Consider the following 26605-nt stretch of genomic DNA (forward strand, 5'->3'; position numbering starts at 1 on the left):
TTACTTGTCACTCCAGGCCCCAGTCCACTCCACTGTTCCCCAGGGGTTACGCACTCTGACCAGCTTCTCCTTGCGGCCACGGTAGTTCACCTGGTTTAGTAAAGGTCATCATACAGTAGTTAGACCCCTGCTTTGGATTCAGACAGATCTCATACACTATGAGGGACTTTGTTGGCCTGGTCCAAGATTTGTTGGTGCTATATAGCCAGTTCATATGGCCATTGTCCATTAGGAGTTGGCCATAGGAGTTGACCATAGGAGTTGACCATAGGAGTTGACCATTAGGAGTTGACCATTAGGAGTTGACCATTAGGAGTTGACCATTAGGAGTTGACCATTAGGAGTTGGCCATAGGAGTTGGCCATAGGAGTTGGCCATAGGAGTTGACCATAGGAGTTGACCATTAGGAGTTGGCCATAGGAGTTGGCCATAGGAGTTGACCATAGGAGTTGACCATTAGGAGTTGGCCATAGGAGTTGGCCATAGGAGTTGACCATAGGAGTTGACCATTAGGAGTTGGCCATAGGAGTTGGCCATAGGAGTTGGCCATAGGAGTTGGCCATAGGAGTTGGCCGTAAAGCACCAAAAGACCTGTGACCAGGCCAGGATTTTGTGGATATAATATATATCAAATACTGAGTCAGTCTGCCGTTACCTCGATAGCCCCGGTCAGAGAGTAGGCGTGTCCTTTCACCAGCTTCTGATTGGTGATAGCCTCTGAGTCTGCCTGACTGGTGATCTGGAAGAGACAGGGAACAACAAACTCTAACCAAACCATAACCACACCATGACCAAACCATAACCAAACCATAACCACACCATAACCACACCATAACCACACCATAACCAAACCATAACCAAACCATAACCAAACCATAACCACACCATAACCAAACCATAACCACACCATGACCAAACCATAACCACACCATAACCAAACCATAACCACACCATAACCACACCATAACCACACCATAACCAAACCATAACCACACCATAACCACACCATAACCACACCATAACCAAACCATAACCACACCATAACCAAACCATAACCACACCATAACCACACCATAACCACACCATAACCAAACCATAACCAAACCATAACCACACCATAACCAAACCATAACCACACCATAACCAAACCATAACCACACCATAACCAAACCATAACCACACCATAACCACACCATAACCAAACCATAACCACACCATAACCACACCATAACCAAACCATAACCACACCATAACCAAACCATAACCACACCATAACTAAACCATAACCACACCATGACCAAACCATAACCACACCATAACCAAACCATAACCACACCATAACCAAACCATAACCACACCATGACCAAACCATAACCACACCATAACCAAACCATAACCACACCATGAACGAACTACGATAAAAACCTGATAACACCTCAACCAAGTAGCTCACAGAACTTAAAATAATTATCGATGGAGCTTCTTCATTCAGCGTGGGTTAGGGTTAGGGTTAGGGTGCTTTATAGTCCAGGACTAGGGTTTATCGATGGAGCTTCTTCATTCAGCGTGCTTTATAGTCCAGGACTAGGGTTAATCTGTGGAGCTTCTTCATTCAGCGTGCTTTATAGTCCAGGACTAGGGTTAATCTGTGGAGCTTCTTCATTCAGCGTGGGTTAGGGTTAGGGTTAGGGTTAGGGTGCTTTATAGTCCAGGACTAGGGTTAATCTGTGGAGCTTCTTCATTCAGCGTGCTTTATAGTCCAGGACTAGGGTTAATCTGTGGAGCTTCTTCATTCAGCGTGGGTTAGGGTTAGGGTTAGGGTTAGGGTTAGGGTGCTTTATAGTCCAGGACTAGGGTTAATCTGTGGAGCTTCTTCATTCAGCGTGGGTTAGGGTTAGGGTTAGGGTGCTTTATAGTCCAGGACTAGGGTTAATCTGTGGAGCTTCTTCATTCAGCGTGGGTTAGGGTTAGGGTTAGGGTGCTTTATAGTCCAGGACTAGGGTTAATCTGTGTCCGGGAAACCACCTCCAGACGTTTACCGCATTTACCTTCTCATAAACACGTCAGTCTTTTAACTGACGTTGTTACCCAAAGCCACTGTACCTTCAGTGGCACAGTGCATTTAACTAAAGTAAGTAAAACGACCACCATCATTGCAAGTAAAACCTTCACTTAGATAATATCAAGTCCTTCACTGCATGTAACAGTCTCCTTTACATTTCAGTCTTTTATCAGAGACTCTTATCCAGAGTGACTCAACCAAAGTAGGTAAAACAACCACATATCACAATCATGTGAAGTCCTACAATGTTTTCATTACACATGGCAAATAAACTTGAAACTTCAACTTGATAATAATATTCTGAAGTCATACGTACGTCGATGGAGCAGCCCAGCAGAGCTCCAGAGGCCAGGGCTTTCCTGATGATCTGGAACAGGTTAGAGGGAGCCTTCTTCAGGTCATAGTTCTCTGCTATCCCTCCTGTGAAGTCCTCAAAGCCCTCAGTGGTGGAGCCACCTGACAGAGCCTCATAGCATCCATTCACCCTGACAGAGAGACAGAGAGACAGAGAGAGAGAGAGAGAGAGAGAGAGAGAGAGAGAGAGAGAGAGAGAGAGAGAGAGAGAGAGAGAGAGAGAGAGAGAGAGAGAGACAGAGACAGAGACAGAGACAGAGACAGAGACAGAGACAGAGACAGAGAGAGAGAGAGAGACAGAGAGAGAAGAGAGAGAGAAGAGAGAGAGAGAGAGAGACACGTTTGGACGGAAAAAAAGGGGGACAGACAGACAGGAATGGGGACAGACAGACAGACCAGAGGAGAGAGACAGGCAGACAGACCAGAGGAGAGAGACAGGCAGACAGACCAGAGGAGAGAGACAGGCAGACAGACCAGAGGAGAGAGACAGGCAGACAGACCAGAGGAGAGAGACAGGCAGACAGACCAGAGGAGAGAGACAGGCAGACAGACCAGAGGAGAGAGACAGGCAGACAGACCAGAGGAGAGAGACAGGCAGACAGACCAGAGGAGAGAGACAGGCAGACAGACCAGAGGAGAGAGACAGGCAGACAGACCAGAGGAGAGAGACAGGCAGACAGACCAGAGGAGAGAGACAGGCAGACAGACCAGAGGAGAGAGACAGGCAGACAGACCAGAGGAGAGAGACAGGCAGACAGACCATTAGAAACAAGATAAAGATACTTTATAATGACATCATGACAGAAGTCATCTGTTTAGTGCCCACTAGGTGTTGTGTATGGTGGTGTGTGTGGTAGTGTTGTGTATGGTGGTGTGTGTGGTAGTGTTGTGTATGGTGGTGTGTGTGGTAGTGTTGTGTATGGTGGTGTGTGGTAGTGTTGTGTATGGTGGTGTGTGTGGTGGTGTGTGTGGTAGTGTTGTGTGTGGTGGTGTGTGTGGTAGTGTTGTGTATGGTGGTGTGTGGTAGTGTGTATGGTGGTGTGTGTGGTAGTGTTGTGTATGGTGGTGTGTGTGGTAGTGTTGTGTATGGTGGTGTGTGTGGTAGTGTTGTGTATGGTGGTGTGTGGTAGTGTGTATGGTGGTGTGTGTGGTAGTGTTGTGTATGGTGGTGTGTGTGGTAGTGTTGTGTGTGGTGGTGTGTGTGGTAGTGGTGTGTATGGTGGTGTGTGTGGTAGTGGTGTGTATGGTGGTGTGTGTGTTAGTGATGTGTATGGTGGTGTGTGTGGTAGTGTTGTGTATGGTGGTGTGTGTGGTAGTGTTGTGTATGGTGGTGTGTGGTAGTGTTGTGTATGGTGGTGTGTGTGGTAGTGTGTGGTAGTGTTGTGTATGGTGGTGTGTGTGGTAGTGTTGTGTATGGTGGTGTGTGTGGTAGTGTTGTGTATGGTGGTGTGTGTGGTAGTGTTGTGTATGGTGGTGTGTGTGGTAGTGTGTGGTAGTGTTGTGTATGGTGGTGTGTGTGGTAGTGTTGTGTATGGTGGTGTGTGTGGTAGTGTTGTGTATGGTGGTGTGTGTGGTAGTGTTGTGTATGGTGGTGTGTGTGGTAGTGTGTGGTAGTGTTGTGTATGGTGGTGTGTGTGGTAGTGTTGTGTGTGGTGGTGTGTGTGGTAGTGGTGTGTATGGTAGTGTGTGTGGTAGTGGTGTGTATGGTAGTGTGTGTGGTGGTGTGTGTGGTAGTGTTGTGTATGGTGGTGTGTGTGGTAGTGTTGTGTATGGTGGTGTGTGGTAGTGTTGTGTATGGTGGTGTGTGGTAGTGTTGTGTATGGTGGTGTGTGTGGTAGTGTTGTGTATGGTGGTGTGTGTGGTAGTGTTGTGTGTGGTGGTGTGTGTGGTAGTGGTGTGTGTGGTGTGTGTGGTAGTGTTGTGTATGGTGGTGTGTGTGGTAGTGTTGTGTATGGTGGTGTGTGGTAGTGTGTATGGTGGTGTGTGTGGTAGTGTTGTGTATGGTGGTGTGTGTGGTGTTGTGTGTGGTGGTGGTGTGTGTGGTAGTGTTGTGTATGGTGGTGTGTGTGGTAGTGTTGTGTATGGTGGTGTGTGTGGTAGTGTTGTGTATGGTGGTGTGTGTGGTAGTGTTGTGTATGGTGGTGTGTGTGGTAGTGTGTGGTAGTGTTGTGTATGGTGGTGTGTGTGGTAGTGTTGTGTATGGTGGTGTGTGTGGTAGTGTTGTGTGTGGTGGTGTGTGTGGTAGTGTTGTGTATGGTGGTGTGTGTGGTGGTGTGTGTGGTAGTGTTGTGTGTGGTGGTGTGTGTGGTAGTGGTGTGTATGGTGGTGTGTGTGGTAGTGGTGTGTGTGGTGTGTGTGGTAGTGTTGTGTATGGTGGTGTGTGTGGTAGTGTTGTGTATGGTGGTGTGTGTGGTAGTGTTGTGTGTGGTGGTGTGTGTGGTAGTGTGTGGTAGTGTTGTGTATGGTGGTGTGTGTGGTAGTGTTGTGTATGGTGGTGTGTGTGGTAGTGTTGTGTATGGTGGTGTGTGTGGTAGTGTGTGGTAGTGTTGTGTGTGGTGGTGTGTGTGGTAGTGTTGTGTGTGGTGTGTGTGTGGTAGTGGTGTGTATGGTGGTGTGTGTGGTGGTGTGTGTGGTGGTGTGTGTGGTGGTGTGTGTGGTAGTGTTGTGTATGGTGGTGTGTGTGGTAGTGTTGTGTGTGGTGGTGTGTGTGGTAGTGTTGTGCCGTACTTGGCGTAGGCCTTCTCCAGCAGGGCGCTCCAGAACTCAGAGCCCTCGGCGGAGTGGACGAACAGCAGCTCTCCATCCTTCGTTGGCAGCCGGTCATCAATCACCACGTCCACCCACTCACCAAACTGCCAGAACTGAAGAGGACCACAGCAGACAACATCCAGGCTATATGAAAGAATGAATGCGCTAACTCAAGCCATTTTGTTTCAGAGGCCCCTATGGGTAAACATGTGATAGATGTTCTTGTTTGGATGTTATGTACGTATGAAAAATAAAGCTATTAAATCACTGATCTATAGCTGCTCAGTCAGTCATAAAGGCGCATTGGGAAATTCTATATCAGGTGACTATTCTTTTGTTGTTATTGTGAACTGGCAGTTAGTTCTCCAGATACGCCCTTAGCCGGAGCAGCATCAGGCATAAGGAGGCTGAGAAGGAAACACACACACACAACCAGATCCCTCTGGATATATGGTGTTCTGACTCATTCTGGTTTCCTCCTCTCCTCTCTGACACAAACTTTCCCCAAACCACACCTCTCACTGGGGCCTCAGCACTAAAACAACGGCCCATCTGGCTGAGCTGAAACTTCCAGAATGTAACAGCACATCCCTCAGTCTATATGCCTGAGAAGGGATGGCCCTGTCCTGAATTAACCCTTGATATCCACAAGTGTCAGGGGTGGAAGGGGCTAAGGGATTGTTTCTAGACAAGGCTGATACACGTAAGAGAGCAGCCTCTCCTCTCCTCTCCTAGTGTTGACAGAGAGCAGCCTCTCCTCTCCTCTCCTCTCCTAGTGTTGACAGATAGCAGCCTCTCCTCTCCTCTCCTAGTGTTGACAGATAGCAGCCTCTCCTCTCCTCTCCTAGTGTTGACAGAGAGCAGCCTCTCCTCTCCTCTCCTAGTGTTGACAGAGAGCAGCCTCTCCTCTCCTAGTGTTGACAGATAGCAGCCTCTCCTCTCCTAGTGTTGACAGATAGCAGCCTCTCCTCTCCTCTCCTAGTGTTGACAGATAGCAGCCTCTCCTCTCCTCTCCTAGTGTTGACAGATAGCAGCCTCTCCTCTCCTAGTGTTGACAGATAGCAGCCTCTCCTCTCCTCTCCTAGTGTTGACAGATAGCAGCCTCTCCTCTCCTCTCATAGTGTTGACAGAGAGCAGCCTCTCCTCTCCTCTCCTAGTGTTGACAGAGCGCAGCCTCTCCTCTCCTCTCCTAGTGTTGACAGATAGCAGCCTCTCCTCTCCTCTCCTAGTGTTGACAGATAGCAGCCTCTCCTCTCCTCTCCTAGTGTTGACAGATAGCAGCCTCTCCTCCCCTCTCCTAGTGTTGACAGATAGCAGCCTCTCCTCTCCTAGTGGTAGTGTTGACAGAGAGCAGCCTCTCCTCTCCTAGTGGTAGTGTTGACAGACAGCAGCCTCTCCTCTCCTAGTGGTAGTGTTGACAGATAGCAGCCTCTCCTCTCCTAGCGTAGTGTTGACAGAGTGCAGCCTCTCCTCTCCTAGTGGTAGTGTTGACAGAGTGCAGCCTCTCCTCTCCTAGTGGTAGTGTTGACAGAGAGCAGCCTCTCCTCGCCTAGTGGTAGTGTTGACAGAGAGCAGCCTCTGCTCTCCTAGTGGTAGTGTTGACCGAGAGCAGCCTCTCCTCTCCTAGTGGTAGTGTTGACAGATAGCAGCCTCTCCTCTCCTAGTGGTAGTGTTGACAGATAGCAGCCTCTCCTCTCCTAGTGGTAGTGTTGACAGATAGCAGCCTCTCCTCTCCTAGTGGTAGTGTTGACAGATAGCAGCCTCTCCTAGTGGTAGTGTTGACAGATTGCAGCCTCTCCTCTCCTAGTGGTAGTGTTGACAGAGTGCAGCCTCTCCTAGTGGTAGTGTTGACAGAGTGCAGCCTCTCCTAGTGGTAGTGTTGACAGATTGCAGCCTCTCCTCTCCTAGTGGTAGTGTTGACAGAGTGCAGCCTCTCCTAGTGGTAGTGTTGACAGATAGCAGCCTCTCCTCTCCTAGTGGTAGTGTTGACAGATAGCAGCCTCTCCTAGTGGTAGTGTTGACAGAGTGCAGCCTCTCCTAGTGGTAGTGTTGACAGATTGCAGCCTCTCCTCTCCTAGTGGTAGTGTTGACAGATAGCAGCCTCTCCTCTCCTAATGGTAGTGTTGACAGAGTGCAGCCTCTCCTAGTGGTAGTGTTGACAGAATGCAGCCTCTCCTCTCCTAGTGGTAGTGTTGACAGATAGCAGCCTCTCCTCTCCTAATGGTAGTGTTGACAGAGTGCAGCCTCTCCTAGTGGTAGTGTTGACAGAATACAGCCTCTCTTCTCCTAGTGGTAGTGTTGACAGATAGCAGCCTCTCCTCTCCTAGCGTAGTGTTGACAGAGTGCAGCCTCTCCTCTCCTAGTGGTAGTGTTGACAGATAGCAGTCTCTCCTAGTGGTAGTGTTGACAGAGTGCAGCCTCTCCTAGTGGTAGTGTTGACAGAATGCAGCCTCTCCTCTCCTAATGGTAGTGTTGACAGAGTGCAGCCTCTCCTAGTGGTAGTGTTGACAGAATACAGCCTCTCTTCTCCTAGTGGTAGTGTTGACAGATAGCAGCCTCTCCTCTCCTAGTGGTAGTGTTGACAGATAGCAGCCTCTCCTAGTGGTAGTGTTGACAGAATACAGCCTCTCTTCTCCTAGTGGTAGTGTTGACAGATAGCAGCCTCTCCTCTCCTAGTGGTAGTGTTGACAGATAGCAGCCTCTCCTCTCCTAGCGTAGTGTTGACAGATAGCAGCCTCTCCTCTCCTAGCGTAGTGTTGACCGAGAGCAGCCTCTCTTCTCCTAGTGGTAGTGTTGACAGATAGCAGCCTCTCCTAGTGGTAGTGTTGACAGATAGCAGCCTCTCCTCTCCTAGTGGTAGTATTGACAGATAGCAGCCTCTCCTCTCCTAGTGGTAGTGTTGACAGATAGCAGCCTCTCCTCTCCTAGTGGTAGTGTTGACAGATAGCAGCCTCTCCTCTCCTAGTGGTAGTGTTGACAGATAGCAGCCTCTCCTCTCCTAGTGGTAGTGTTGACAGAAGGCAGCCTTTTCTGCACAACATCGTATTCTCTTCCCAACAGCAGAAATATGACAAACTTTTTTAGAACATATAAGAATTATCTGGCCATGTAAATTCCTAATTCAGTCTACATAGATATTACACATTACATACAAAACAAACTAACACACACAAAAAGAGAGAGAGAGAGAGAGAGAGAGAGAGACAGGTAGACAGAGAGAGAGAGAAAGGTAGACAGAGAGAGAGAGAGAGAGAGACAGAGAGACAGAGAGACAGAGAGACAGAGAGACAGAGAGAGAGAGAGACAGAGAGACAGAGAGACAGAGAGACAGAGAGACAGAGAGAGAGAGAGAGAGAGAGAGAGAGAGAGAGAGACAGAGAGACAGAGAGACAGAGAGAGAGAGAGAGAGAGAGAGAGAGAGAGAGAGCGAGAGAGAGAGAGAGTAGCACGTAGCACAATCACCAGATGGCAAAGTATTATGTAGTGTAGGATGCACCTCCATCACTCGGTCACGTCATCGCCATTGTTATCAACATTCCAGAGACGCCTCAGCCACACTGATGTCCAGAAGTAGCATGGGAGATAATGACTGTTTCACCCAGGGATGTAGTGGAGTCACTAAACCTAGAGATAATGACTGTTTCACCCAGGGATGTAGTGGAGTCACTAAACCTAGAGATAATGACTGTTTCACCCAGGGATGTAGTGGAGTCACTAAACCTAGAGATAATGACTGTTTCACCCAGGGATGTAGTGGAGTCACTAAACCTAGAGATAATGACTGTTTCACCCAGGGATGTAGTGGAGTCACTAAACCTAGAGATAATGACTGTTTCACCCAGGGATGTAGTGGAGTCACTAAACCTAGAGATAATGACTGTTTCACCCAGGGATGTAGTGGAGTCACTAAACCTAGAGATAATTACTGTTTCACCCAGGGATGTAGTCGAGTCACTAAACCTAGAGATAATGACTGTTTCACCCAGGGATGTAGTCGAGTCGCTAAACCTAGAGATAATGACTGTTTCACCCAGGGATGTAGTCGAGTCGCTAAACCTAGAGATAATGACTGTTTCACCCAGGGATGTAGTCGAGTCACTAAACCTAGAGATAATGACTGTTTCACCCAGGGATGTAGTCGAGTCACTAAACCTCGAGTCCCAAGTCCCCTCTGCTTGAGTCCGAGTCCAAGTCCAAGGCTGAAGTCCGAATCCCAGTGCTCGAGTCCTGGTCCAAATGCTCATCTCTGAGTCACTGGGTCCACATTAACTCAAAATAAACCTGTTTACCCAGTCAGATATAGCGTAGTGGCAAGAGGAAATGTCCTTTCTTTCTGTGCCAACAAATATTTGCATATAGGCTAATGGTAATGTTACCAGGGCCACGTTTTGTTAAAATACTTTCTTGAACGTTGCAGATAGAAATACTGTGAATAGAACCGACGTTATTCCTTATTCAACATGTCAGAGAGGCATGTTTGTTCTACATAGCATATTTATATCTGAAGGATCCAAAACGTTGCCTCCTGCTGAACGCAGCCCAGGTTGTTCGCTATAGCTTTCTAATGAGGTAACATGACTGTTCAAGGTGTAGCCCAGGGTTCTTCAATTCCGGTCCTGGAGGGCCGAAACACTTCTGTTTTTTATTTCTACCTGGTAGTTAATTGCACTCACCTGGTGTCCCAGGTCTGAATTAGCCCCTGATTAGAAGGAGAGGATGAAAAACAGAGGTGTTTTCGGCCCTCCAGGACCGGAATTGAAGAACCCTGGTGTAGCCTAAACAAATGGTTAACGGTCCGGTCCGGTCCGCAAGTAGCCTGGTTTTAGAACGGCCCGCGATATTCTTTTTGAATGTAAAATGCGGCCCGCCAACCCACGATAGAAAGGAAGAAACGTAGCGCCGGTATAATGGGTCATATCTTTTGAATAGCAGCCTAAGGGCTAGAATCAAGCCGTTTTCTCTGAGGAAAATATGGAAACTTTGGCTACAGAACCTGGACATGAAATGCAGTGGGAAAAGTGGGAGGGTTGAGCCAGACTCCAAATTCAAAGACCAACTACTTTTCCATAGCCTACTCAAAAGAGAGAAAAAAACCAGCTAGACTTGTTTTACTATTAAACTCAATGCTGCTATTGTTTTCAATTTCGTAAAGCAGCTTGTGCATCTTAACCAGGAACATGGTAGCTAACTAGCAGGCTGGTGGTGACTGGTAAGCTACAGGGGAAGCAAGAGAGTCGCCTGCGCGGTGTGTATAATCGGAGGCGGAGCCTGTCTGCACACACTCATTGGTTGCCCCCCTGCAGCTCACCAGCTGATATAGGCTGTATGTGGTGGTTGCCCCCCTGATGTAGGCTGTGTGTGCCGGGGTTAGATGCTTCCTTCCCACTGCTCAACAGAACTGTGGTGCGTATCTGTGCTGCTAATATTAAATTGTGCTTATCACTGAAAAGCTCTCCAAAACCTCTTGTCCAGTCCACTTAGTAGTCAGATGTTAGTCAATATTGATGTTAAGGAAATGGTCTGCCAACAAATGGCACACTATTCCCTATTGACCAGAGCCTGGTTAAAAGTAGTGCACTATATAGGGAATAGGGTGCCATTCTCTGGTCTAAAGTAGTGCACTATATAGGGAATAGGGTGCCATTCTCTGGTCTAAAGTAGTGCACTATATAGGGAATAGGGTGCCATTCTCTGGTCTAAAGTAGTGCACTATATAGGGAATAGGGTGCCATTCTCTGGTCTAAAATAGTGCACTATATAGGGAATAGGGTGCCATTCTCTGGTCTAAAGTAGTGCACTATATAGGGAATAGGGTGCCATTCTCTGGTCTAAAGTAGTGCACTATATAGGGAATAGGGTGCCATTCTCTGGTCTAAAGTAGTGCACTATATAGGGAATAGGGTGCCATTCTCTGGTCTAAAGTAGTGCACTATATAGGGAATAGGGTGCCATTCTCTGGTCTAAAGTAGTGCACTATATAGGGAATAGGGTGCCATTCTCTGGTCTAAAGTAGTGCACTATATAGGGAATAGGGTGCCATTCTCTGGTCTAAAGTAGTGCACTATATAGGCAATAGGGTGCCATTTTGGGATGCAGGGTGCCATCTAGAATGTGTCCCTGTCTCTACCTGGAAGTGAAAGATCCCAGCGTACTCTCCACGTCCAAAGCCTTGTCCTGCAGGAACGACCCGGGCCATGACGTCTTCATTCAGGGTCAGAGAGGCGATGGCTGCCAGGAGCCAGCAGTCACCTGGAGGGGAAACCGGAGGAGAGACATGGGTGTGGAGGTCGTCACAGGTCGGTATTCAACCCTCATTCTAAAGACTCCTGATTGATTGAATGCTTTTCATTCTATACTGAACAAAAATATAAATGCAACAATTTCAAAGATTTTACTGAGTTACAGTTCATATAAGGAAATCAGTCAATTGAAATAAATTCATTAGGCCCTAATCTATGGATTACACATGTGAAATCCAGGTCCACCCACTGGGGAGCCAGGCCCAGCCAATCAGAATGAGTTTTTCCCCGACAAAAGGGCTTTATTACAGACAGACATACTCCTCAGTTTCATCAGATGTCCGGGTGGCTGGTCTCAGACGATCCCGCAGGTAAAGAAGCCGTATGTGGAGGTCCTGGGCTGGCCATACCATAACCTCACCGCCACCATGGGGCACTCACAACTTTGACATCAGCAACCTGCTCACCCATACAACGCCATACACATGGTCTGCGATTGTGAGGCCGGTTGGACGTACTGCCAAATTCTCTAAAACGACGTTGGAGGCGGCTTACGGTAGAGAAATGAACATTCAATTCTCTGGCAACAGCTCTGGTGGACATTCCTGCAGTCAGCATGCCAATCGCATGCTCCCTCAAAACTTGAGTCACCTGTGGCATTGTGTGACAAAACTGCACATTTTAGAGTGGCCTTTTATTGTCCCCAGCACAAGGCGCACCTGTGTAATGATCATGCTGTTTAATCAGCTTCTTGATATGCCATACCTGTCAGGTGGATGGATTATCTTGGCAAAGGAGAAATTGCTCACTAACAGAGATGTAAACAAATGTGTGCACAACATTTGAGAGAAATAAGCTTTTTTGTGCGTATGGAAAATTTCAAGGATCTTTTATTTCAACTCATGAAACATAGGTTATTTATTTATTTTATAGGTCCAACTCTTTACATGTTGCGTTTATACACAGCCAGTGAAAGCCACCCTACAAAACCCACACAACAGTTCCCCACACAGATAAAAGTACACAGCATTTCAGGCCAAATCTAAATCCTATTCCCGGCACAGCCACACAAGCAACATTCACTCAGTCAGAAACAGATAGCTTGATGTGCTAGCAAAACTGCACACAGAGCACCACTAGTCCAAAACAAGCCTGCAGTCAAAAATAACACAGTCAGCCCAGTTCAGTTCCACAGAGGATCCTTTCATTAAAAGAGAACAGCTGACCTCAGTTCAATTCACAGATTAATTCGAGCTGCAAAAAACACTCAAACTGGACAGTTTTATCTCCATCTCTTCATTCAAAGACTCAATCATGGACTCTCTTACTGACAGTTGTGGCCGCTTCGCGTGATGTATTGTTGTCTCTACCTTCTTGCCTTTGTGCTGTTGTCTGCCCAATAATGTTTGTACCATGTTGTGCTGCTACCATGTTGTTGTCATGTTGTGTTGCTACCATGTTGTTGTCATGTGGTGTTGCTACCATGTTGTTGTCATGTGGTGTTGCTACCATGTTGTTGTCATGTTGTGTTGCTACCATGTTGTTGTCATGTGGTGTTGCTACCATGTTGTTGTCATGTTGTGTTGCTACCATGTTGTTGTCATGTGGTGTTGCTACCATGTTGTTGTCATGTGGTGTTGCTACCATGTTGTTGTCATGTGGTGTTGCTACCATGTTGTTGTCATGTTGTGTTGCTACCATGTTGTTGTCATGTGGTGTTGCTACCATGCTGTGTTGTCATGTGTTGCTGCCATGCTATGTTGTTGTCTTAGGTCTCTCTTTATGTAGTGTTGTGGTGTCTCTCTTTATGTAGTGTTGTGGTGTCTCTCTTTATGTAGTGTTGTGGTGTCTCTCTTGTCGTGATGTGTGTTTTGTCCTGTATTTTTATTTTTAATCCCAGCCCCCGTCCCCGCAGGAGGCCTTTTGCCTTTTGGTAGGCCATCAATGTAAATAAGAAATTATTCTTAACTGACTTGCCTAGTTAAATAAAGGTTAAATAAAGGTTCAATAAAAAAAATCTATAAAATAAACAGTCTCAGCATGTAGTCTGTCCCATGCTTCATTGCTGTGGCTTGCCTCCCGAGTGGTGCAGCGGTCTAAGGCACTGCATCGCAGTGCTTGAGGCATCACTACAGACCCAGGTTCGATCCCAGGCTGTCACAGCCGGCCGTGACCGGGAGACCCATGAGTCGGCCAACAATTGGCCCAGCGTCATCCAGGTTAGGGGAGGGTTTTGCCGGCTGGGATTTCCTTGTCCCATCGTGCTCTAGCGACTCCTTGTGGCGGGCCTGGCGCCTGCAAGCTGACTTCGGTCGCCAGCTGGACGGAGTTTCCTCTGACACATTGGTGCGGCTGGCTTCCGGATTAAGCGAGCAGTGCGTCAGGAAGCAGTGTGTCAGGAAGCAGTGTGTCAGGAAGCAGTGCGTCAGGAAGCAGTGCGTCAGGAAGCAGTGTGTCAGGAAGCAGTGCGTCAGGAAGCAGTGCGTCAGGAAGCAGTGCGTCAGGAAGCAGTGCGTCAGGAAGCAGTGCGTCAGGAAGCAGTGTGTCAGGAAGCAGTGTGTCAGGAAGCAGTGTGTCAGGAAGCAGTGCGTCAGGAAGCAGTGTGTCAGGAAGCAGTGCGTCAGGAAGCAGTGCGTCAGGAAGCAGTGTGTCAGGAAGCAGTGTGTCAGGAAGCAGTGCGTCAGGAAGCAGTGCGTCAGGAAGCAGTGCGTCAGGAAGCAGTGCGTCAGGAAGCAGTGTTTCAGGAAGCAGTGTGTCAGGAAGCAGTGCGTCAGGAAGCAGTGCGTCAGGAAGCAGTGCGTCAGGAAGCAGTGTGTCAGGAAGCAGTGTGTCAGGAAGCAGTGCGGAGGACGCATGGCTCTCGTCCTTCACCTCTCCCCAGTCCGTAGGGTAGTTACAGTGATGGGACAAGACTGTAACTACCAATTGGATATCACGAAAAAGGGGTAAAAAGTACAACAAAAACAAAACAAACTTTTAAAAAAGTACTGTGGCTTGTTATGTCATGCATTTGTGGAGACGATTTCTCCATAAACTAATTGTTTGTCTTCAGTTACAGTAAATAAGTAGGTCTATTGGGTTGTTCAACAATCAAAAGGAACACTAAAGGAGTATTGACCATTATAAGATAGTGTTCCTGCTATTACAATGAGAATAATACCTGGTTATAAAGACATCTTGTATGAGGCTCTGCAGCGGACTAATGTGATCCAGATTGCAGACCCAGAGCTTTGCAAAATATGTGTTATGCGGAGTGTGTGTGTGTGTGTGTCTAAAGTCTGGCACAGTGTGGTTGTTTAAAGAGCCAGGCCTGAAATGATCAAAACATCCTCCTCTGACTGGGACCCATCCCTAGCCTGGTTAAACCAGACTGATCTTCCGTGTTTATGGTGACCGACTGGTTTAACCAATAGTCACACTATTGAATATGCTGTCTGACAGTAACATACCCCGAGGACTGATATTTACCCCGAGGACTGATATTTACTGTAAACAAACACAGCAGGCGGCCTAGCAGTTAAGAGCATTTGGCCAGTAACTGAAAGGTCGCTGGTTCGAATCCCCGAGCAGACTAGGTGAAACATCGGTCGATGTGCCCTTGAGCAAGGCACTTAACCCTATTTGCTCCTGTAAGTCGCTCTGGATAATAGAGTCTACTAAAATGTAAATGACTGGATTAATGAGAGACCAGTACACTAGTCTACCCTGCTGGATTAATGAGAGACCAGTACACTAGTCTACCCTGCTGGATTAATGAGAGACCAGTACACTAGTCTACCCTGCTGGATTAATGAGAGACCAGTACACTAGTCTACCCTGCTGGATTAATGAGAGACCAGTACACTAGTCTACCCTGCTGGATTAATGAGAGACCAGTACACTAGTCTACCCTGCTGGATTAATGAGAGACCAGTACACTAGTCTACCCTGCTGGATTAATGAGAGACCAGTACACTAGTCTACCCTGATGGATTAATGAGACCAGTACACTAGTCTACCCTGCTGGATTAATGAGAGACCAGTACACTAGTCTACCCTGCTGGATTAATGAGACACCAGTACACTAGTCTACCCTGCTCTGGGCAACTGTTGCTTTGTACCAGCCACACCCTCACAACTCACACACTCGGCTCCTGCGGCTCCTGTGGTGACTGAATAATCAGAAGCATTCTGTGAATAAGAGTGCCCTTTATTCACGGTATTAAACAGCATAAAAAAGGTACCAGGACAAAGGATGCTATAGCCTACACACACAAATAAAACACCATGCCAAAGCTAGTCTCGCTTTTTCAGAAATCACAACGTATTCTTTGTTGTATCCTCACCCCCTTGGAGAAGGGTGAGGCTAGGGGAGATTACTGTAAACACGCAGAGTAAATGGAGAGGGAAGTGGGTCTCAACTCGTGGATAGCTGGGTTTCCAGTAACTGGCTGGTGTTAGGACTTCCTCCCAGCCTGGTAACTAGGACTTCCTCCCAGCCTGGTAACTGGGCTGGTTTCAATAGAGATCTCTTTCGGTTTGTCTGTGTTTTCTACTATACCGCATTACGGAAATAACAACCTGACATGTTTTATATTATAACTCAGAGATAACAACCTGACATGTTTCATATTATACCTCAGAGATAACAACCTGACATGTTTTATATTATAACCCAGAGATAACAACCTGACATGTTTTATATTATAACTCAGAGATAACATTTACATTTACATTTACGTAATTTAGCAGACGCTCTTATCCAGAGCGACTTACAAATAGGTGCATTCACCCTATAGCCAGTGGGATAACCACTTTACAATATCTTTTTTTTTTTTTGGGGGGGGGGGGGGGGGGTAGAAGGATTACTTTATCCTATCCCAGGTATTCCTTAAAGAGGTGGGGTTTCAAATGTCTCCGGAAGGTGGTGAGTGACTCCGCTGTCCTGGCGTCGTGAGGGAGCTTGTTCCACCATTGGGGTGCCAGAGCAGCGAACAGTTTTGACTGGGCTGAGCGGGAACTATGCTTCCGCAGAGGAAGGGGAGCCAGCAGGCCAGAGGTGGATGAACGCAATGCCCTCGTTTGGGTGTAGGGACTGATCAGAGCCTGAAGGTACGGAGGTGCCGATCCCCTCACAGCTCCATAGGCAAGCACCATGGTCTGACATGTTTCATATTATACCTCAGAGATAACAACCTGACATGTTTCATATTATACCTCAGAGATAACAACCTGACATGTTTCATAATATACCTCAGAGATAACAACCTGACATGTTTCATAATATACCTCAGAGATAACAACCTGACATGTATATATTATACCTCAGAGATAACAACCTGACATGTTTATATTATACCTCAGAGAGATAACAACCTGACATGTTTATATTATACCTCAGAGAGATAACAACCTGACATGTTTATATTATACCTCAGAGAGATAACAACCTGACATGTTTATATTATAACTCAGAGAGATAACAACCTGACATGTTTATATTATACCTCAGAGAGATAACAACCTGACATGGTGGCTGTTCAGTGATGGTCCAGGAAACCAAATCACCTGTGTAATAACTGGTTAAAGCAATAACTGAATATGTTATTACATATGCTGTGATCAATCACATTAACTTTTATTATACCATCTCCTCCTCACAGATGAAATCATGGATACTTTTACAAAACCGGCGGCCCTGTGGTTTTGGTTTGGTTCCTGTTTTGGTTCCTAATATAAAGGGGACTTACCCAGGCCGCCTTGGCAAATGTCGGTTCTTGAGGCGCCACCAACGATGAACTCTGGGCTGGACACCAGCTCCTATTCAGGGAGGAACCAAAGCATGAGTAAGACTGTGAAAGATATTACGAACTACAGATTTGAGGCTTCCCAACTTTGCAGCCCTAATTGAAGCAATACACTAGCTTGGGGGAAATATCTGCACAATGAGCTACTAATGTAACCTCCGTTATTTCATAGAGCACTGCACAATGAGCTACTAATGTAACCTCCGTTATTTCATAGAGCACTGCACAATGAGCTACTAATGTAACCTCCGTTATTTCATAGAGCACTGCACAATGAGCTACTAATGTAACCTCCGTTATTTCATAGAGCACTTCACAATGAGCTACTAATGTAACCTCCGTTATTTCATAGAGCACTGCACAATGAGCTACTAATGTAACCTCCGTTATTTCATAGAGCACTGCACAATGAGCTACTAATGTAACCTCCGTTATTTCATAGAGCACTGCACAATGAGCTACTAATGTAACCTCCGTTATTTCATAGAGTACTGCATTTGATTTATTATCAACTCTACTATTCAGGGAGGGACCAATACATGATTAAGACTGTGTTTTGAACTTTTAAAGTAACTGTCCAGTGTTTCCAGATTTCTATGAAATATGACCTATAATTAATTACAATATGAGTGAAATCATTTTAATTCCAACATTTTTTAATTAAGTATGTTAAAAAAAAGTAGCTTTTCTGTGTTTGAATGGTGTGGGCGTACCCCAATATAGAATGGTGTGGGCGTATACCGGTCATTAAAACTATTCATGCGAGTAGACCGCTGATTGGCCCGGAGGAGGATTTCACCATTGCAAGCATTTTTGAAATAGTCTGTTTGAGATACAAGTTTAAGATGGTGTTTTTTTTTTTATGTATTTTTTTCTCTAATTTATGCTTTGACCACAAATACGAGTACAGGATGAGTCAACAACATTATTTGGGTATGAGTTAACAGAATATTAACTTTATGTCAATGGTACCGATGTGGATGTGGTGGAGGAGTCAGGCGCAGGACACAGAGGTAAAGTCCAACAGACTTTAATAGTCACCAAAATGCAAGAGAAAACCTCCGACCTCAAAACAGACAACGAGGCGAGGGAAAAATACGCACACGCGTAAACACTAATACACGAAACAAAACGGGAGCAAACACATAGCTCCGACACAATGGCAGGAAGCAACAACACACAACTAATCCAAACAAACACAGGGAACTTATAGGACACGTAATAATCACAAATCAGACACAGGTGCTAAGGACAGACAAAAGCAATCGCACATGGAAATGGTCCAACGATGGCAGCTAGTACTCCGGGGACGGCGAACGCCTTTGCCTGCCCGAACCAGGAGGAGGAGCAGTCTCGGCCGAAACCGTGACAGTACCCCCCCCTTGACGCGCGGCTCCAGCCGTGCGCCGACCCCGGCCTTGGGGACGGCCAGGAGGACGCGGACCCGGGCGCGTGGGATGCCCATGATGGAATTCTGTCAGGAGGGATGGATCGATGATGTCCCTCCTGGGCACCCAGCACCGTTCCTCCGGACCGTACCCCTCCCACTCCACGAGATATTGGAGACCACTCCTCCGGCGCCTGGAGTCCAAGATGGTCCGGACCCTGTACGCCGGAGCCCCCTCGATGTCCAAAGGGGGCGGAGGGGTCTCTCCTATCTCCTCCTCTTGGAGTGGGCCAGCTACCACCGGCCTGAGAAGAGACACATGGAACGAGGGGTTAATATTTTTATACTCTATAGGTAGTTGTAACCTGTAACACACCTCGTTCAATCTTCTCAGGACTTTGAAGGGCCCCACAAACCGCCGACCCAGCTTCCGGCAGGGCAGGCGGAGGGGCAGGTTTCGAGTCGAGAGCCAGACTCGATCTCCCGGTGCGTACACCGGCCCCTCACTGCGGTGGCGATCGGCGCTCGCCTTGTGTTGACGGATGGCACGCTGCAGATGGACATGGGCAGCGTCCCACGTCTCCTCCGAGCGCCGAATCCACTCGTCCACCGCAGGGGCCTCGGTCTGGCTCTCGTGCCACGGTGCCAGGACCGGCTGATACCCTAAAATACACTGGAAAGGTGTTAATCCGGTGGAGGAGTGGCGGAGAGAGTTCTGGGCCATCTCTGCCCAGGGGATATACCTCGACCACTCCTCCGGCCGGTCCCGGCAATAGGACCTCAAAAACCTACCCACATCTTGGTTCACACGTTCAACCTGCCCATTGCTCTCTGGGTGGTACCCCGAGGTAAGGCTAACCGAGACCCCCAGGCGTTCCATGAAAGCCCCCCAGACTCTGGAGGTGAACTGGGGACCTCGGTCGGACACAATATCCTCGGGGACCCCATAGTGCCGGAACACGTGGGTAAAGATGGCCTCGGCGGTCTGTAGGGCAGTAGGGAGACCCGGCAGTGGGAGGAGACGACAGGCCTTAGAAAACCGATCCACAACGACCAAAATGGTAGTATTACCCTGGGAAGGGGGTAGATCGGTCACAAAATCTACCGAGAGGTGGGACCATGGTCGTTGTGGAACGGGCAGAGGATGTAACTTACCTCTGGGCAAATGTCTAGGTGCCTTACACTGGGCACATACCGAGCAGGAGGAGACATAAACCCTCACATCCCTGGCTAACGTTGGCCACCAGTATTTTACGCTAAGGCAGTGCACCGTCCGACCAATACCAGGATGTCCAGAGGAGGGTGATGTATGAGCCCAAGAAATAAGCCGATCACGAACCTCGAGCGGAACGTACGTCCGCCCCACAGGACACTCGGGGGGAGTAGGGTCGGTACGCAGCGCCCGCTCGATTTCCGCATCGACCTCCCATACTACCGGAGCCACCAGACAAGACTCCGGCAGTATGGAAGTAGGCTCAATGGACCTCTCCTCCGTGTCATACTGCCGGGACAGGGCGTCTGCCTTACCGTTCTGGGACCCAGGGATGTATGTGATTTTAAAAACAAACCGGGTCAGGAACATGTTCCACCTGGCCTGACGAGGGTTCAATCTCCTAGCTGCCCGGATGTACTCCAGGTTACGGTGATCAGTCAGAATGAGGAAAGGGTGTTGAGCCCCCTCTAGCCAATGCCTCCACACCTTTAGGGCCTGGACTACGGCTAACAGTTCCCTGTCCCCAACGTCATAATTGCGCTCCGCCGGGCTGAGCTTCTTAGAGTAGAACGCACAGGGGCGGAGCTTAGGTGGCGTGCCGGACCGTTGTGACAGGACTGCCCCAATACCGGTCTCGGACGCGTCCACCTCTACTTGGAAAGGCAAAGAGGGATCCGGATGCGCCAGCACCGGGGCCGAGGCGAACAGGTTCTTCAGCTTGACAAATGCCCTGTCCGCCTCAGCTGACCACTGCAAGCGCACCGGACCCCCCTTTAGCAGGGACGTAATGGGAACTGCAACCTGTCCAAAGCCCCGGATAAACCTCCGGTAGTAATTAGCAAAACCCAAGAACCGCTGCACCTCTTTTACGGTGGTTGGAGTTTGCCAATTACGCACAGCCGATACCCGATCTACCTCTATCTCCACGCCAGACGCCGACAACCGATAACCCAAAAAGGAGACGGACTCCTGGAAGAACAGGCATTTCTCTGCCTTGACATACAAGTCATGCTCCAACAGTCGTCTCAATACTCGGCGCACCTGGGCTACATGCTCGGCTCGTGTAGAAGAGTACACTAGAATGTCGTCAATGTACACCACCACACCCTGCCCATGCATGTCCCGGAAAATCTCATCAACAAAGGATTGGAAGACTGAAGGAGCATTCATTAACCCGTACGGCATGACGAGATACTCGTAATGACCCGAGGTGGTGCTAAATGCTGTTTTCCATTCATCCCCCCCCTTAATGCGCACCAAATTGTACGCGCTCCTGAGATCTAACTTTGTGAAGAATCGCGCTCCGCGTAATGACTCCGTCATCGTCGCAATCAGTGGAAGTGGGTAGCTGTATTTTACTGTGATCTGATTGAGACTACGGTAATCAATACACGGGCGCAATCCCCCGTCCTTCTTCTTCACAAAGAAGAAACTCGAGGAGACCGGAGAAGTAGAGGGCCGTATGTATCCCTGTGCCAAGGACTCGGCTATGTAAGTCTCCATAGCCGCAGTCTCCTCTTGAGACAGGGGATACACATGACTCCTGGGAAGAGCTGCTCCATTCTGGATATTTATCGCACAGTCCCCCTGTCTATGAGGAGGTAGCCTAGCTGCCCTCGATTTACTAAATACTAGTGCTAAATCCTCATACTCGGGGGGAATGCGCAGTGCGGGCACTTGGTTCGGACTCTCTACCGAGGTCGCCCCTAAGGAAACACCTAGACATCTCCCTACACACTGGGCAGACCACTCCATAAGAGCCCTCTGTTGCCACGCTATGGTAGGATCGTGGGTACTTAACCAGGGAAGCCCCAACACCACTGGGTACGCAGGAGAGTCAATCAGATAGAACTGAATGATTTCCTCATGACCCCCCTGCGTCGTCATCGTCAGCGGTGCTGTGACATCCCTGATCAGACCCGACCCCAACGGCCGGCTGTCTAATGCATGGACAGGGAATGGAACTTCTACCGGCCGAAGGGGAATTCCTAACCTAGCACAAAATGCCCGATCAATAAAGTTCCCAGCTGCGCCTGAATCTACTAGCGCCTTATGCTGGGAATGAGGTGCCACCTGTGGAAAACGCACAGGAATACTCATGTGACCAACAGAGAGCTCTGGGTAAGTGGGGCGCCTTCTCACCTGAAATGACTCCCCAGTGCGTGACCTGTTGTCCCCTCTCTCAGAAAACCTTCCCCAGCACCTGGCCGCGGTGTGTCCTCCACGGCCACAGTTGGTGCAGGAGTTGGCTATCCTCGGGTTCTCCCTCCTCCTCCTCTCTCTAGCGCCAGCACCCCCGAGCTCCATAGGAGTAGGCTCGGAGGTGCTGGAGGATGGAATGGACGACCCCCACTCGGGACGTCCGCGGGTAGCCAGCAGGGTGTCGAGACTGATGGAGATGTCCACCAGCTGGTCGAACGACAGGTTGGTGTCCCTGCAGGCCATCTCACAACGAACGTCCTCTCGTAGGCTACACCGATAGTGGTCAATGAGGGCCCTCTCACTCCATCCCGCATCCGCTGCTAGTGTCCGGAACTCCAGTGCGAACTCCTGTGCGCTCCTCTTCCCCTGTCGGAGGTGGAATAGACGCTCTCCCGCCGCTTTCCCCTCAGGTGGATGGTCGAAGACAGTCCTGAAGCGGCGGGAAAACTCCGCGTAGGTGATGGTGGCGGCGTCTATTCCCCTCCATTCGGCGTTGGCCCACTCCAACGCCTTCCCGGAGAGACAGGAGATGAGGGCGGAGACGCTCTCGTATCCCGAGGGCGCCGGGTGTATGGTGGCAAGGTAAAGTTCTACCTGTAGGAGAAAGCCCTGACACCCGGCTGCAGAACCGTCATATGCCCTCGGGAGCGAGAGCCGAATGCCACTGGGTTCCGGTGCTGAGAGAGGAGGACTGGCCGTTGGTGCTGGGATGGTGTGAGAAGGCGTGGGCACCTCCCGATACACCAAGCGGCGCAGTGTGTTGGACACCTCGTCCATGGCGGCCCCGAGTTGCCGGATCATGGTGTCCTGGTAATTGATCCGGTCCTCCAGGGATTCGGGTGCCGCCGCTGTTCCTGCTGACTCCATAATTGGTGTGTTGTTCTGTCAATGGTACCGATGTGGATGTGGTGGAGGAGTCAGGCGCAGGACACAGAGGTAAAGTCCAACAGACTTTAATAGTCACCAAAATGCAAGAGAAAACCTCCGACCTCAAAACAGACAACGAGGCGAGGGAAAAATACGCACACGCGTAAACACTAATACACGAAACAAAACGGGAGCAAACACATAGCTCCGACACAATGGCAGGAAGCAACAACACACAACTAATCCAAACAAACACAGGGAACTTATAGGACACGTAATAATCACAAATCAGACACAGGTGCTAAGGACAGACAAAAGCAATCGCACATGGAAATGGTCCAACGATGGCAGCTAGTACTCCGGGGACGGCGAACGCCTTTGCCTGCCCGAACCAGGAGGAGGAGCAGTCTCGGCCGAAACCGTGACACTTTAATAGCAGATTTGAATGGGAGGATCAGTCATTATCAATAATAGTTATGAAATAAAAGCACATCGGAATGAAGAGGGTAGACTGATAAACATTAAAGTTATGCACAAGTAAGGGGGAGGGTCCACAATGAGCTAATGTAACCTCAACGGTCTCAAAGTTCACTGCCTATGAGTTGATCTGTTGACAGCCTAAAACAAAAAGGAGTGGGATCAGATGACTAACTCCAACGTTCCATGCAAATGGTTGGAGGATGAGTCACCCTGATCATGTTCGTCATTTATTTAGCCGTATGGTACAGGTTCAGTTTGGATAGAATAGAATGAGGAAGTGATTGATTTACGCCCAATAGTCTGCTATAATCAAATGGGTAACAAGCATCCGGACACGCCCATCAGACTACTCCCACGTCACTGACTTAAGCTATAAAGATATATTTCCAGTGATGACTTTTGTTTGACGATGAAGATCAGAACAAAGTATATATAATTTATCTCTTCATTATGTATGATACATATTCTATGCAGAAACGCAAGTGGGGAAAAAGCAAAGCCAAGATTCTGACTTTTTCTAAATGAACTTGAATATTATTTGAAAATGCTGCATGAAAATATTAAAGCAAGGTCATGAACAGTCAAAATCATGGTTTCTCATGAAATTTGATGATAATTAAAGGAAACCAGATCAAAGTATGATGACCAATGTATAAAAAAAGATGACTGCTGCTTCTACATTGACAAAGTCTGATCATAAAGTCACTGGCGCCCTCCCCCAAGTCAAACACTTGGATTCATTATTAAGGAGGACAAGGTGACATCACCTAAACTCTAATTTTAATACACCAACGGTAACATGATATTCTCTTACCTAATTTAAATAAGTACCGCCTTGTAACCAACATCGGAGAAGGCGTGTTTGCAGAGGGGCGTGGTTTATATAGCTAGACGGCTACTCTACTGGTGCCAACATGTGATTATAGGTGTCAGCAAATGTAATTAAAAGTTTACCCTATTCATCTATGGCAAAGATACTTATACGTTTCCCCTTTTATATGTGTCTGGTGTTACCTAGTTACTGGCTAACTAGGTCTTCAGCCAGCATGGAACAAAAAGGGGGGTAATAGTCGTTCAAAATTCAGACACAGTCGTCGAATCAACACATCTGTCAGTGCAGCTGTGAACTGCATAACAAGAGACATGCCAAACTGGAGGTGTATAAAAAAAATATATAGATGTAATTGATGCAATGTCAATGTTGTTTGAGTTGCTTTGCGTATCGCCACGCCTGTCTTTTCAAACTTCCTGGTAGTTAGCCATTCAGAATGACTGTTCAGGGCCTTTAAGTGTGTATACACCTGTGATTGATTGATTTATTTATTTTTAGTGTCATGCATCTTCAGGACATGTCCTTATAAAACACTGCATTTGAGTAGGTGTGTCCAAACTTTTGACTGGTAGTGTACACATACACACATATATATATACACACACACATTCATATTTACATTTACATTTTAGTCATTTAGCAGACGCTCTTATCCAGAGCGACTTACAGTTAGTGCATACATTATTATTATGATTTTTTTTCATACCCCCTGTGGGAAACGAACCCACAACCCTGGCGTTGAAAACGCCATGCTCTATCAACTGAGCTACATCCCCTGCCGGCCATTCCCTCCCCTACCCTGGACGACGCTGGGCCAATTGCGCGCCACCCCATGGGTCTCCCGGTCGCGGCCGGCTACGACATGGCAGTGAAAAACAATTGAGAAAACAAAACAGAAACATTTCAAGTCGCATCTTCGAAGATAAAATGTGTAACAAGGAATACTTCTTTCCTAAATAGACATTCAAGTTTTTCTTAATCTCTAATCCTGAATACTTCCTGTTGTTTTCTTTGCAACATTTTATCAAACAGTACAGCTCTCAGATCATCACATAAAGAACAATAAAATAAAAAGTGCAGTTCATTCTCTACCTCCCCTAAATCACAGACAGTACATAGTTCCTCTACTTCTTCTATGGCATTGAACCTAACTACTTCAATTGCCAGAGGCAGTATACAGGTTTTTAATTGGGCACACAGGGAAGTTTGGTTTCTGGTTAGGTGAGAGGTTCTGGATCGTAGCTGTTTTTGATCTGGTTGTAAATTCTGAGTTTTGGTTGAGCCTTTTTCTTTGAAGTTTAGGTTTGGTTAACTAGTGTTTGATCATATTTACATTGCATCATAACTTGTTTCTAAATATGTGTTGTAGATCAACTTCCTGTGTATAAAGTTTGTCTGTTTTATTTGGTATACTGTTTTGTCAAATATTTTGTTATATTTTGTTATATTTGTTGTTAAAAAAAAATCTTACAGTGATAGAAAATGATAGATAACGCTTTGGTCTATTTTGATCAATACAAATTCAGTCATAGAGTAGACACTTTTCACGCCCAGTAACTTACCCCAGGTCGTTTCCACTGCACACCTCTGGTTTTGGAAGATCTTGGCCCAAGCTCATTGAATCCCAAGGACTCAGGTTCGGCTGGAAAAGTGGAATCCGTGAAGAGTGAACCTCCGTTCAGACACTCGCTCCTGAGAGACTTGAAGTCCTGGTTAAGGTACTTCGACGCATTGGCATTAGTGCCAAATCCTGCGGCCAAAGCCCTCTTCTTGGCCAACGTTGATGCCACCCCAGCCATTGTAAAAATCCTCTTCCTTCTCTCTCGGGTCGGGTGGTTGACTGCGTCGACACAGTGAAAAGAGTTGGGCTGTGTTTCACTGGTGGAAAAAGTAGAAATTCCTTCTCCGCCCCTGGATTTTCAGGCGTGGTCTTTCTGCCTTTTGACAAAAAGTCAGTGCGAGTTTCTTTCCCACAACAATATTTCCACAGATTTCTGTTCCTTCTACTCAACGTTTACCAGTTCAAACGTATTTAGTGTGAATATGAACACTTTTTAGGCATGTACCGAACGGGCGAAAATCAAACAGAGTGTCATATGGGTGGTTGAATTTAAAGTCCGAGTCGACTTCTTAACCTAACGTAGCAGGCGTAACCATGCAGGTAGACAGCCACGGTAATGCCACGGTAATGCCACGGTAATGCAACGTACAGTATGACATATAGGCTATAGGCACAGATAGAACAAGTAGCTTGTCAATCCATTTGCTATAGGCCTAGGTTAGCCAACTTTCTCAATGACAGCCAAGCGTTATGTACAGTAGTGACACAGAGTTTTCTAAACCATCTTTGGTGGTGATGTACACTTGTAAAATAGCGTCGAAATAGCTCAACAAACAAAAGCACACGACATGCCTTCTAGAAACAACATCCATAA

The 26605-nt window shown here is 47.6% G+C and overlaps 1 protein-coding gene across 1 annotated transcript; it reads right to left on the reverse strand.

Annotated features, from left to right (window-relative positions):
• Positions 1 to 26298, reverse strand: LOC311100935 (calpain-2 catalytic subunit-like; the record flags this gene model as incomplete). Its single annotated transcript, XM_084141913.1, has 7 exons — positions 25733 to 26298; positions 17133 to 17202; positions 11292 to 11413; positions 5144 to 5277; positions 2379 to 2547; positions 656 to 739; positions 1 to 90 (listed from the first exon to the last, which is right to left on the reverse strand). Exons 1-7 carry the CDS (start codon positions 25967 to 25969, stop codon positions 1 to 3), a joined length of 906 nt encoding a protein of 301 aa, XP_083998039.1. The 5' UTR covers positions 25970 to 26298.
• Positions 26299 to 26605: the final 307 nt, after the last annotated feature.

This window comes from Coregonus lavaretus (assembly GCF_964263955.1).
Source record: "Coregonus lavaretus genome assembly, chromosome: 25".
NCBI lineage: Eukaryota > Metazoa > Chordata > Actinopteri > Salmoniformes > Salmonidae > Coregonus > Coregonus lavaretus.